General features: G+C 36.9%; 1 protein-coding gene across 4 annotated transcripts in view; it reads right to left on the minus strand.

Moving 5' to 3' along the window:
- Positions 1-15,035, minus strand: part of LOC118658976 (probable ATP-dependent RNA helicase DDX60) — a 102,166-nt gene that overhangs the window by 40,354 nt on the left and 46,777 nt on the right. For all 4 annotated transcript variants that reach the window (XM_036314865.1, XM_036314866.1, XM_036314863.1 and 1 more), the window contains exons 17-22: positions 14,435-14,584; positions 11,096-11,215; positions 9,590-9,685; positions 6,362-6,477; positions 5,159-5,301; positions 4,949-5,058 (exon numbers count right to left, since the gene is read on the minus strand). In XM_036314865.1, coding sequence (XP_036170758.1) covers positions 4,949-5,058; positions 5,159-5,301; positions 6,362-6,477; positions 9,590-9,685; positions 11,096-11,215; positions 14,435-14,584 — 735 coding nt within the window. The remainder of the gene's footprint in view (positions 1-4,948; positions 5,059-5,158; positions 5,302-6,361; positions 6,478-9,589; positions 9,686-11,095; positions 11,216-14,434; positions 14,585-15,035) is intronic.

Here is a 15,035-nt window from a genome sequence, read left to right on the forward strand (position 1 = left end):
TGTCACTCCAATAAGTTCAAAATATAAAAATGAAACTAAGGCTATCATATTACTTTTAAGACACTCAAGGACACTTCTCCTCAGGTCACTTGGTTCTACTTTAAGCCTTCCGGATATGTATGCCATTCATTTTTCCACAAATATTTCAAAAGTATAAATAAAAAATTCCTGCTCTCAAAAAGTATGCATTGTATTATTTTTCTACTGGTTTCAAACTACTATTGCTACAAATCAACTGCCTGGGAGGCTATGATCCCTGAGATGTTAATAGGTATTCTTCAAAAGAAAAGAAGGGAACATCAGTCAACAATAAAAATAAAGTTTAAAAATAAAATAAGATGTCACCCCTCCCCCCGCCAAATAAAAAAGGAAGGTGTGTTTTTTCACAGGTGTCTGATTAAACACACTTGTTTAAGATTTCCCACTGCAAACATTAAATCTCAAAAAAATAACTACAGGCAGATTTGTCCAAAATTATTTGAAAATAGGATACTTGTTTTAGTAAATAGCTGTTAACACATTGGAAACTCTGGGATAAAAAAGCCATTCCCACTACAACACAGTTGAAAAAAAAATGTTTGGTAGGATGAAAAGTCGGTAGACTTTGAATCAGAAGATGTAGTTCTAATTCCACTATAAATGCTAGTTTCTCATCAATAAATAGGAATTAAAATATCTGTACTCCCACTTTACAGACTGTAGTAAAATCAGATAGGATAAATGTATCAGCACGTGTTTTTTAAGCTTTTAAAACTAGTAAGTGAATAAGTCCTAAAGATCTAATGTACACTATAGTAATTATAGACAACAATGCCCTATTACAAGCACCAAACATGCTGAGATGAGATCTAATTATTCCCACCACAAAAAGAAATTATAATTATGTGACTTGGTTGAGGTCTTAGCTAAGGCTACAATGACATTCATATTGCAGTATATAAATGAATCAAATCAACACACTGTACACCTTAAACTTACACAATATTATAAGTCAAATATATTTCAATTCAAAATCAATTAGTCTTGTAAAAACTATAGGATACAAACAATTACATGGAGTCATCATTTAGCATCTCTCAGTCTGAGCACTGAAAGCTAGCTTGATAGTAAGGACCCATTTATGTCAAAACAGCAAATGAATATATTATTTTGGAACATTAGCATTTTATTCTCTTATTACTACCTTGAAGTGGTAATTTATTTTGCCTAAATTAAAGTAAAAACATAAAATAAAATAAATCCAAGATTTATCATAATTTTCAAGATTAAATCTTCTATTATGGTAACTAGAGTGGTTAGGATTTCTTAAGTCTCTTTGCCTTGTTCAAAAGTCTGAGCTTCCTCATTTCTAAAACAGAGGACAATTCTGCCTATGACATAGATTTGTTGTAGGAATTAAGTTAGGTGATATATATAATAGGCTTAGTAAAATACCTGGCACATACTTGATGCCCCAACTGTCAATGAGATTGATTAATCAACATATAGTTCTTAATTTTAAAAATCATATTAAGAATACTATGGCCAAAAGCTGTGAATTTAATTTGGTTTCCCTCCACTATAAAATAAACTAATGAGCTGGCAAAAACTGAGCCAGTCTAGGTAAAAAAGAAAGAGAAATAAAAGGTCACAGTGTATTATACAATTGTACACTTGTAACTTATATAATGTCATAAACCAATGTCACTCCATAAATTTAATTTTTAAAAAAGTCATAGATTTGCATCCTTCTTCACTTGTAAGCACATGGTATTATATACCATGATATTATTTTTGCAAAGTGCATTGTCTCTGACTCTGTAGGTGATGGTAAACACTGATCGTGCAGAACAGAGATAGGCAACAGTTCTTTCAAGGACTTCCTGGGGCTGAGCTGTCCAGGAGCCAGCAGCTGTTCCTGTGTGGCATAATTGGTGGCAAAGGCCAAACTCTACTCTTTGCCAGAAGCAAGCCTTATGTGGATGAAAGGCAATTCCCTCCCCTCAGTTGGATTAAGGTCAGCTCCTCACTAGCCCCACCCCTTTTCTTCTGAAACCATTTCTATGATAGAGCTACAGAGGAGATGACCAAACTGGGTGGTTCTTCTCTTTATGTTGCCACAATGTATTATGCTTTTTCTTGCCACTCAGTTCTTTCATATTAATCTGAAATATAATAGACAATGATTTGCTCATTTGGAAAGGTCTACTTGCTTTATATCCCTGCTACTTTAGGAAGTATCCTACATAAACACATGCTTTATACACAGCTGTCAAAACGCAGTTAATAATGTCTACACCTTTGTGTCCATCCTGTATTCCTGTGGCAAAAGTTTAGAAGTCTTAAGAAGACTCATTCAGCACCATGACCTTTGCAGAAGTCATATGGGGTCAGAGCACACTGTAGCAGTTCCACTGCTTTCCAGTTATTCCATTAATAGCTACTGAAAATAGAGGAAAGGCACTTGGACCAAAATGCCAATCTTGTCAACTACTCCAAACCACTGGACTCTTTGCTACTTCACAATAACCTGCCTTGAATCATCCAACTCAATATAAAATAATTTTTTAAAATACTATGCTGCTTTTAAAATGCCAGGTAATGATGGAGGTGGGGGGACAGGGAAGAAGAGAGAAAGAATTCTTTTATTATTTATGTGTGGCTTTTCATCTATATTCTAGTTTGGGGTTTAGGTTAGGTCACTGGAATTTTAGCCATATTTTTGTTTTATTTTATTTTGGATTGGGCCACTGCAGCACAAAAGAGAAACATCCAAAATAAAATCCAATTAGAAAATCACCATCATTAGGATTCATTCAGTTGCTTTTTAGAAGCCATTGCATCATAGCCCAAATGCTATAAAGTTATTCTCATTCATCCCCTCATTCAGGTATTTCTTCAACTGATCATTCAGAATACTGGGTTAACCAGAGTTTGAATGGGCCATTCCTAGGAATAGGAGGAGAGAGCAAACTCTGGAATCAATCTGAGATTGCATCCCAGTCCCACCACTCACTTGGTGCAACAGTGAGTTAGTTAGTTCAATTGTCTATGCTTCACCTTCCTCATTTAGGAAATGGGAATATTAATATGGTAGCCATGCTAAAATTGTTGTGATTGTTAAAAGAGACAAAATATGCAAAATTATTCAAACACAAAGTAAGTGCAACAAGCCTCTAGTATTAAATAAAGACTGGCTATCTTTATTTAATACTAGAGGCTTGGTGCATGAATTCATGCATGGGTGGGATCCCTCGGCCTGGCCAGCGACTGGGGCCGATCAGGGCCATCTAGTCCAGTCCAGGGCAGGGGAGGGACTGTGGGAGGTTGGCCGGCTGCGGGAGGTTGGCGGTGGGAGCACACTGACCCCTGGGGGCAGCTCCTGCATTGAGCATCTGCCTCATGGTGGTCAGTGCACATCATAGCTACCAGCCAGTCGATAGGTCATTTGGTCGACCAGTCGTAATGGTTGCTTAGGCCCATGGTCAGCAAACTTCAGCTCGCGAGCCACATGCGGCTCTTTGGCCCCTTGAGTGTGGCTCTTCCTAAGCCTTAGGAGTACCCTAATTAAGTTAACAACAATGTACCTACCTATATAGTTTAAGTTTAAAAAAATTTGGCTCTCAAAAGAAATTTCAATTGTTGTACTATTGATATTTGGCTCTGGTGACTAATGAGTTTGCTGACCACTGGCTTAGGCTTTTATATATATAGATAAATGTAGTAAGCACTTTTATATACACAGCAGTTTGTTAGGGACTAAGGACACATGTGTCTTCAAGGAGTTATTCTAGTAAGATAAAGAAGACATGCATGTGAACAGCTTTAGCAACAAGCTAAAGCTTGATTATTGTCATACAAGAAATACAGAAAAGGTGCTATGGAGAGGTTATTACATCCAGCTAAGAAAGTCACAGGAGGATTCTAAATTGGTTTCACATTAGAAGAGTCATAAGAGGTAAACAGGTTCTGGACAACTAGCATTTGACATCTGGGGTGAAATGTTCCAGGAACAATATAAGTTATGAGGGCATTGAGGTAAGATGCATCAAGTGGATAAATGGAAAGGACTTTGGAGCCAGGTCATAGAATAAGCCACGCTAGGGGTTGTGCGTTTAGCCATTTCCAAAGGAAAGCTACTGCAGTCTTGGCAAAATCAGAATTATCTTTATTACTGATTTATCTAAATTAGCTTGGTGGATCCAGAAATACCATGTAGGCAGGACATGGAATTAATTCCTGTGCCATCTAAAGTTTCATGTGCCTTAAAAATTATCATATTAGAAGGCTTAATGTGACAATAAAATTCAGAATATATTTAATTTGCCAGGTCTTGGAAGGAAGACAAACTGTTAACTAATTATCACTTTGAGAAGCAACCAGAGCTTGAATAAGCCATTCCTGGGAATAGGATGAGAAAGGAAGAAACGTACACAAGAAAATTAAGAAATCTTCTCCCACTCAAATCCCAGCACTAAAATGAAGTCCTCTTATGACTTCCATATTATTGCTTCACTACTAAAAAACCATGTTGTGATTAATAAGCCAGTGAAAAGTCTCTTTTCCTCATTTAACCTAATTCTTGGTGCTCAGATTCTCACATGTGCTAGATATTGTCCACATGTATTTGTAGCCACACTAAGAGAAGAATTAGTTTCAGAGAAGTAGACAGGTAGACAGGGATGATAAAAGAAAGAAAATGGGCAAAGATAATGTCCAAGGATAAATAAAATTAACCAAAAAATATTTTAGGTTAAAAGTTTCAGTCATTTTTAAGCTTTATGGATGCAGACACTATTAAAGAAAGAATGAAAACTGTAAAATTATTCTTGTGACTTTCAAAACAAAGTTTCAATATCTGTTATACAGCATCTATATCTCAATTTTGCTAAGTTTCAACTAGGCATCTTTTCAAATGATATATATAATTTTTATTACTAGGAACAAAGATGGCTGGAGTATTACTTACATGCTCTGTTGTTAGTGCGGCACACGGGTGAAAATGATCAAAGCAAATGTCATTATGTTTTACCGAACATATATGCTTCTCTAAATCATTGTATCTCTCTCCATAGAGCACTAAAAATGAAGAGTGAGAATTTCCAAATGAATAAACACACGAACGACTGGGATAATTTTAAAGTACAAAATAAAACTCCCATAGATGTATCAAACATACCAAGTCTAACTTTATATGACTGCTTCATTTGAAAGTGGTCTTTGTAAAAATTGGCACGATAGCCAGCATTTCTTTTAGAAGCAGTGTTCTTTTCTATTATATTGTCTGCTTGTTTCCAGTACCATTTTATCGATTGTAGCCACCTTAAAAATAAATTTACATATTATTTAGGCATAACATGAAACTACTTTCTGTGATATAATATTTTTAATAACAAAAATGTCATGTGCCTTAAAAACTACTTAAGGGAAGAATAGGCTCTGAAACCTGACACATTGAGATTGAATCCCAACCTCCTTATTACTGGCTATGACTGTTGTTATATCACTTAATATCTCTAAGCCTCATTTCCTACATTTTAAAATGGAAATAATAATAGTAGTTTTGGGCCCAGCTGGCATGGCTCAATGATTGAATGTTGACTATGAACCAAGAGGTCACGGTTCAATTCCCGGTCAGGGCACATGCCCGGGTTGCAGGCTCGATCCCCAGTGTGGGGCATGTAGGAGGCAACCAATCAATGATTCTCCCTCATCATTGATGTTTTTATCTCTCTCTCCCTCTCCCTTCCTCTCTGAAATCAATAAAAATTAAAATATGTATATATATTGTGTTGAAATTCTAAATTCTATTTAATAGTAATAATGGAAGTAGTAAATCATAAGGATTGTAGGCATTTAAAATAAATTGATATATGCAAAGCACTTAGAACAGTACCTGGTACATTGGAGTCTTTACTCTAATTGTTATTATTAGTGGGCAAAAATATAGCCCAATGACAAAATGATACGGGGCTTTCAACTAATAAGGCTTTGCTATCTTTCTAACATCCACAAAGTGGGACAATATAAGAAATCTCAAGGTCAGTGAGAGAGTGTGCCATTATTCCATTTTATTTTTGGTAAAGGAAAAAAAAAAGGGGGGACCTAAATCAGTTACTTCTGGGGAACATTTTTGAGGCAAGGGGAAATTTCTTACTCAATTGCAGATCTTATTGGGAGAGTCCTTGATTTTCCCTTATAGAGTGTGGCCTTGCTCAGCACCTGCCAGGAGGTGCTAGTAGACTCTTTCCTTGAATATCCATAGATAAGCTAACAAATTCACCAGAAAGTTATGAAACATTTCAGAACCCATATACAAAATATGATATTCAAACGTTCAAAATAGATAGCCATTCTATTCAAACGGGAACCTAATGCCTACTCAGTGAGATGTTCAGGGTTGCTTATTGTAGCCGAAAGAGCCAGAAAGGGACATCGAATCATGACAAGGAGATGTTCCCAAACTTCTGCTCCAATCTCTCCACCAAGACAATGGACCTATTAAAGACAAAAATTTCTCCATTAAAAAGTTCATTTAAAAATAGTTTATGAAAATAAGGCATGGCAGGCTGATTCCCTACATAGTTTCCTATCACATTTCATCAACCATGCTGAATTTATATACATATTCGGAAATTAAGGCAATAGAAAATCTTGACACATAAATTTTCCCTAATCCCCATAACCATTTCATCAATAATTCCTCTTGATCTTACCTTCAAAAATGTATTTGGTATTATGCATTTCTCCCCATGCCTACAACCAACCAAGTCACCATCACTCCTCAGCTGCACTACCACACTATCCTCCTGACTACCTTCCTAGCTTCCCCCTTCGTGCCCCCTACATTCTTCACATCACAGCCAAAATAATGTGTCTAAAAGATAAGTGAGTTAGGCCATGTTCCTAATTGACCTCCATCAATATCTTCCCATTACATATGGAATAAAATATAAAGCCCTTAACAAGGTGTATAATGCCAAGCATACTTTGGTCCTGGCTTGCCTCTTGAGCTTCATCTCAAGCCACTCTCCCATCTTCTGCCAAATCTGCTCCAGACATACTGTCCTGTTCTTTATTCCTTGAACAGAATGTCCCTACTCTAGGTCTTTCACATATATTGCTCCTTCTGCTTAAAATGCTCTTATTCCCTCTATTCAACCTGTATAAAGTTCAGCTTGATGTCACTATATTAGAAAGACTTTTCTGACTGCCCACTCCAGAGCTGTCTTCCTACTCCCTCCCTGCCATTATCACAATCACAAAAGCCCCTCTTTTTCTTCCCAACGTGTACCAATATGGGTTGGTATAGTCATCTGTGCACTTAATTGTTTAATTCCCATTTGTCAATTACTCTTATGACCTTAGACAGGGGCATCCCCAGCACCAATAGTGCCTGGCATTGTGGAGGCACTCCTTAAATATTTGCTGAATATGTAAATGAATGTCTTTTGACGAAATAAAACAAATTCAATTAGACTCAGTGAAGATTCTCAAATGTGGTCTTCTTTGAACAGATAAAATCAACTGGAAAGGACTCACCATCAGAGCCACATAATTTTTTTAAAAAGTTCCCATTTTTGCCCATTTGGTTTTTCCCTGGTCAAATAATATATCATTTTGCTGAATATGAACTTTGTGCTTTGTACTAAATAGCACATTTTCCTGACCCTACCAGAATAAATATTAGCCTTCAACACTTTTCAGCTTTACCCTTATATAAAATTGTCATATTTCATAACTTTGAGGTTAAAGTACAACTCAAGGTTCTAGATTACAAAGATAAAATTTTTGTACATTTTCTGAGCAGGGATACTCAAGGCCTTTAAGATGCAATACATATAGATTAACCAAAAATCAGTATCAAATAAATCATAAGCACAGCCTGCTTGGTAGCTCCAAATTTATGACAGGAAAAGTTAAGTTAAATATAGATATATTTTCCCCCTTTAAATTGAAATTTCCTTGAAGCAATGGAATATATCTTTTATAATGTTTTAAGTTTCACCCTAGTTGGTGTTGCGCAGTGGTTAGAGTACTGGCTCACACACCAAAGGCTCCTGAGTTCGATTCCTGGTCAAGGGCATGTACCTGGGTTGCAGGTTTGACCCCCAGCCCAGTTGGAACAGGTGCCTGTGGGAGCAACCAATCTATGTGTCTCTTTCACATCGATGTTTTTCTCTCTCTATCCCCCTTCTCTCTCTCCCTCCCTCCCACTCTCTCTAACAATCAATAAAAAAAAATATCTTTGGGTGAGGATTAACAAAAAGACAAATATACATAATGTGTTAAGTTTCTTTGAATAAATATTTCTTTTTTAAAAATATTTTTATTGATTTCAGAAAGGAAGAAAGAAGGAGAGAGAGAGAAACACCAATGATCAGAGAGAACCATTGGTCAACTGCCTCCTGCACACCCCCTGCTGGGGATTGAGCCCACAACCTGGGCATGTGTCCTTGATCAGAACTGAACCTGGGACTCTTCAGTCCGCAGGTCGAAGCCCTCTCCACTGAACCAAACCAGCCAGCGCTGAATAAATATATCTAATAATAATACTATAAAATTTTTTTAAATATTTTCTATTTGCCCCTGTAAATTTCCATTGTTTCCTACCCTGCTCTCTCTGGCAACCTATAGAGACTACTTCAAAAGGGCTTCAATGTTCTCCACTTCCATTGTATTTGGCTAATGAAGACCCTTGGCAAGTGGTCAGAAAAAGGGAGGAGAATAAGAATGAGGTCTTCATTCTATTGACTCCCTTCCTGAAAGATTACCTTGAGCCAACTGTATCCCTCAACTAAGGTAATTGGTCCTTACATGTGGCCAACTCAATCCGAATCTCCTTTTCAGTCTCAGTAACTGCTGCTTTGCCTTGTCCTTTTATTTTTTTTATTTTTAAAATATATTTTATTGATTTTTTACAGAGAGGAAGGGAGAGGGATAGAGAATTAGAAACATCGATGAGAGAGAATCATTGATCAGCTGCCTCCTGCATGCCTCCTACTGGGGATGTGCCTGCAACCAAGGTACATGCCCTTGACTGGGACCCTTCAGTCTGCAAGCCGGCGCTCTATCCAGTGAGCCAAACCAGCTAGGGCTGCCTTGTCCTTTTAAATCTAGGGGTAAGCTACTAGCTCTGAATGACTGTACTAATCTTATTCGTTCCCTCATGCGCACCTTTGGAAAATACTCTTCTTGAATTATATTTTAAGTGTGCCACCTGTTTTCAGTTGGGGCCATGACTGATAAGATAGCATATAAGTAGCATCATTGTTAGAGGCCAACTTCTTTGCTTTAGGGATTAAAAATTGAATGTTGACATCTCTGTCCAAAATTTATGCAATGGTGGTTATTTCTGCTCCTCTGAAATAGTAGTCACCAATGGCAGGTTCCTCTCCCATACAGAGCTCTGCAGCATACACCAATATACCCTATTGAGTTACAACAGGAAAATGGAGCCAAAAGATTGGTTATGATTCACTAGGAAAACCATTCAGAAGGAAGTGCATGTAGACAAAGGGACAAATATCCTAAGTACCAGAGATCTTCATTATACTAGTATGCTGTTGTACACTAGGAAATTAACCCAGAAAAATAATACCAAACCTACCTCATCAAATATAACATATCTGATCCTTTTCACCCATCTTTGGCGATGAGGAGCTAACAGCAGAATTTCAAGGCAGGCAGGCACTGTAACAAGTACCTAAAAGTAAAAACATTGCATAAACAAACATTTAGAGCATTTCCTATGTATACACATAGTTATAAATATATAAAAGATAGAGTTATAACTCCTGAATGTACCAGCTGGTAAATAGGATATTGCTTCGGAGAGTGTTGGAGTAAAACTGTGATATATTAGTTGGAACCTTATGAAATTGCAATTTTACAGGTCAAACTGGTAAAATATCAGATTTTAAATTCAAATTCTTACTTATGAGTAGTCAAAGTCATAAAATAGAAAGTTAATTGTCACATGTTTGTTTCCTCAAAATCTGACCCTAATACACAGTTTAGGATGAAAAAATGTTTATGAAGAACCAACAACTATGGAAGTGGGGGGAAGGGGGATGGGGGAGAGGGAGAAGCTAAACTTCAAAACAGGCCTGATGAAATCTTAACCAACCTGGCTCAGAGTTCTGGAGTGAATATTGGCTGTCAGAGCAGTTCTACAGGAAGCCAAAATGGCCTGGTGTTTACTAGTATACCCCCGCCTAGCTCACTCACAGATATGAACTATGGAGGCAGAATTGGGGGAACTGACAGCTAGCATTTGTTTTGAACACACTCCCCCATCTGGACAGCAAGTCCTTCCTTAAAAGGTGATCTGGGTAACACATATCCATTTCTGCCATGCAATGTTCTATAATCATGTTTTCACTTTTTGTTTAGTTTAGGTTGTTTATCTATGAGTTCAATAAATCAGAAACAAAATATCTATGATTTGCTTAACATCCAATTTTTTATCCATAATACAACATTTAAAAAATTACAATGAGCACTAGCAGGTTTAGCTCAGGGGCTAGAGCATCAGCCCTCAGACTGGAGGGTCCCAAATTCAATTCTGGTCAAGGGCATACCTCTGTTGCAGGTTCCGTTCCCAGCCCTGGTCGGGGAGCATGCGAGAGGCAACCAATGGATGTGTCTCTCTCACATCCATGTTTCCCTCTCTCTGTCTCTCACCCTCCCTTCCACTCTCTCTAAAAAAATCAATGGAAAAATATCCTCAGGTAAGGATTAACAACAACAAAAATTACAATAAGTATCCTACTCATCAAGAAAAGTAAGAGAACCCTACTTACCAAGAAAAAGTAATTCTAACTGGAAATTGGTGTTGGTTAATTTTTTATAACATTGGTTCTTCAAATCATTTTGAATTAAGTTATAAACCAAGATGATGCAATGAACTATAACTAAAATCTGAAATCAAAATGTAAGTGTCCTCCTATTATCCACTCTTTGGATTGTAACAATATTAAATTTTCCCTAAAGCCATTTCACCTTGTATATTCAACTGAATTATTTCCATAAGGCCTTGTGAATTTCTAGTGAAAAAGTCATATAAGTACTATTATATAATTTGAGAACAAAAGCATTAATTAATATGTCCTACCTGACAGTTTAGGGCATCATGACGATATTCCCTTGTAAAAATACCACATAGAGTTTCACCATTAGGCAGATTTTTCATGTAACGATTCTGAACAGTTGCTGCCACTTGATTAACAAGGGCCTAGTTGACAAGGACAGAGATTCATTACTTAAAGTACAGGTAAAACAGGTAACAATAGGAACTGTATAAAAGTATGTCCCGCTATGAGTGCAGGAAGCTTAATAACTGCTTATTTTTTACTCGTCTACTCTAAATACACTAGTGTGCTTTTTTTGAGATACTTTACTAAACATGTGAACCTCACGGATAAATCCCAACATAAAGTAAAATGGGGAAAAATGGCTTCATCAGAAGGAAAAAATAAAGAGGAAATGTTGCTCAGACATCAGGAAGAAAAAAGACACACACACAAAAATCAGCTAATATCTGAATGGCCAAGATTTAGAGACAATTGTGAGGCTGCTATAGGGAAAAGGTCAAGTGAGGGATAGTCAAGGTAACTTTGTGGTTTTTATATTTGGGGATTTCCCCCAGGCATGTTAAGTTTGAATATAAACATGAATAAGTAGAACCATGCTCTGGATCAACCATGTAGCCTGGTCAGTAGAATCTGAGTGTGTGGAAACCTACAAACATCTTTCTATTTCACACTTTACACCAAAAAAACAAAATTACACATAGATTAACCTGTAAATTTTAAAACATAAGCATAAAAATAATAGAAAACAAGAACTTCATATATTTTGTATGCTTGAGCACACATGAAAAAGCTAAATGAAAATATTGATAGATATGACTATACAAAAATATTAATAAAATATTGTCATCATTAATGTAACCATAATATAATAAAAAGACAAAATGACAAATAAAAGTATATTTATTATAATCTAAAGAGAAATAGTATACTAACTATACAAAATTCTGATCCTATATAATAAAAGCTTAATATGCAAATCGACTGAATGGCAGAATGACTGGTTGGCAGGGGGCAGGGCCAGCGAGCGGGAGGCGCCAGGCCAGCCAAGGCAGGTGCCAGCAGGCAGAGGGAGGGGACAGAGATCAGGGGGAAGCGGCGGAGGGGTGATTGGGGGGGGTGGGGCAGGGCCAGAGCTGCCCCCTGGTGGTCAGTGCGCTCCCACAGGGATGTCCGCGGGGAGGGGCCTAAGCCGTCAGTGGGACACCTTGAGGGCTCCAAGACTGCGAGAGGGTGAAGGCCGGGAGAATCCCCCTAGTGCACAAATTTTCGTGCACCAGGATTGTAGTAAATTAATAAAAAGACATTACCTTTCCCGCCAAAAAAAAGAAAAATGGGCAAATACATTTACAATTGGTTTATGAATAAAGAAATTTCAATACCTCCAAATCACACATAAAGATGCCCAAATCACAAAAATCCAAATTGAAATATGAGATAAAAGTTTTCATCTATCAGTATGGCAAAAACTTTTTAAATGATTAAAAGACAAGAGAATGTGTACTACTATGTACTGCCAGTGGGAATAAAAATAGATTTAAACTTTTTGAAGAGTACCAATTCCACTTCTAGTCAGTTTAACTTTTCTTTTTTTATATATAAATATATTTTTATTGATTTCAGAGAGGGAGAGTGAGATAGAAACATCAATGATAAGAGAGAATCATTAATCGGTTGTCTCCTGCAAGCCCCTTATTGGGGATCAAGCCCATAAACCCTGGCATGTGCCCTGATCAGGAATAGAACTTTGATCTCCTGGTTTATAGGTTAACACTCAACCACTGAGCCATACTGGCTGGGCCAGCTTAATTTTACTTGATATGTTGTATTACATTCCAACAATGAATACTTACTGTTTTCATAAACATGAAAAACAAAAAAGCTACAAAAAATAATAAAGTGCTAATTCCAGCCAGGTGACTAACTTGGTTGAAGCATCATTATGTCCACCAAAAGGTTGCAGGTTTGATTACCAATCAGGGCACATATCTAGGTTGTCAGTTTGATTCCCATTTGGGGCACGTGTGGAAGGCAACAGATCAATCTTTCTATCTCACATCAATGTTTCTCTTTCTTCCTTTCTCTCTTCTCTCTTCTCTCTCAATCTCTCTCTCTCTCTCTCTCTCTCTCTCTCTCTCTATTCTTCTCAAAACATAAAATTAAAAATCTAAAATGCTAATTTCAACTAATATATTGATTAATTTGAGGCTGACCACAAGTCACTCAATACTACACATTTTTCTAGAAAATAGAAGTCTGAATTCACATTAATCCATAGAATTAAAGTTATCTCAACTAGATTTGCCTTTCTTAGTTGTAATCATATTTAAAACAAAAGATGGTGAATGAGGATATATAAACTTATACTTCCTATAAATAAAACCTCCTGCGTGACAAAAATCATACCTTCTATTTTTAAGTTCAACATTATGAGTTCTGACATAAAAGAAAAATGACAAAACAACCTGACGAGAAATGGGGCAGTCACTAAAGCCCAACAGCTGATTAAATACATCCCATAAATTCTGCAGAGGCACTAGTAGGTTCTTAAGTGACTCAACAGTGCCCAGCAAAGTATGGGTACTTCTCTCAATTCAAGCTGAATGACAAGATCACAAGACCAGACTTTTTCCTCATGATGGTTCTAAGGAAAGTACTATTTGACCTCCGAAACTAAAAAGAGAAAATGCAGGTTAAAATAAATTAAATCATGGAAACAGAGAACAGATTTAGTTGCCAGAGGCAGGGGTGGAGGCTATATGAAATGGGTGAAGGTGGTCAAAAGGTACAAACTTTCAGATGAAAGATAAATAAGTCTTGGGGATGTAATGTACAGCATGAGGACTATCGTTAAAAATATTGTATTGTATATTAGAAAGTTGTTAAGAGAGTAGATCTTAAAAGTTTATATCATAAGAAAAAATGTAACTATTTGAGATGATGGATGTTAACTAAACTTATTGCTATAATCATTTCACATTGTATACATATGTCAAATCATTATGTTGTACGTCAATTATCTATATATAGAAAAGCCAAGCTACCAAAACACCAGAACAACCAGAATGACCGTTTGCTTTGATGCACACTGCACCCCCTATTACCCCTCAACCATGATTGTGGGCAGCCAGCCAGCCAACCTCCCGGCCCGTCCCCTCAGCCTGCCCAGCCTGATCGGCCCCAATCGGGGTGGGTCAGCCAGATCCCACTCATGCACGAATTTGTGCACCAGGCCTCTAGTATATCAAAACTGGAAAATGAATAAATAAAAAGTGGAACAGATTTATCACATGACTACATATATTATTTTAAAAGAGGGGATTCAAGAATGAAAGAGCAAATTAAAGTCACTTGAGCACTACCTTTGTTGGTGCAACATACACAACCACCCCTTCATCGCTCTCCTTTAGCACTTTCTCCATGCAGTAGTAGGAAGCATAGGTTTTGCCTGAGGACGTTGGAGCAACAATCACAGCTGATTCATTATTATCCACAACATCAAGGAGCTCTCTCTGCAGGATTCAGAGCACCATTTGTGTCAATAATGTGAAGAACATGTCACCAAAACAAATATATTAATACACTTTCAGTATAAATTTCTGAACCTCAAAAGGAATGACTGGGAGTTGCAAACACATGAAGAGATTTATAGAAAAACCTGAAAAATTCATGATATTCTCTCAGAAAAGATAATTGTTATGCTTTTGAGCAATTTAAGGTGTGTTTGTGTGTGGGGGGGGAAACGGAGAGTGAGTCTGAATAAAATATCTTGCTGTTGAGAAGACCTTTTTTCTAATTATTAGTCATTAAGTGCAGAATGGCTTTGAGAAATTCAGTTCTAAGAAGTAACCAATATGTATTTTTATGATGGTAAGAAAGCAGCTGAGGAAGAGAAAAAAATCAATGATTTATTATTTTATTACTAACCTTCTAATTTCTAAATATAAGAATGCCAGGTACCTA

Source organism: Myotis myotis, unplaced genomic scaffold (genome assembly GCF_014108235.1).
Source record: "Myotis myotis isolate mMyoMyo1 unplaced genomic scaffold, mMyoMyo1.p scaffold_m19_p_6, whole genome shotgun sequence".
NCBI lineage: Eukaryota > Metazoa > Chordata > Mammalia > Chiroptera > Vespertilionidae > Myotis > Myotis myotis.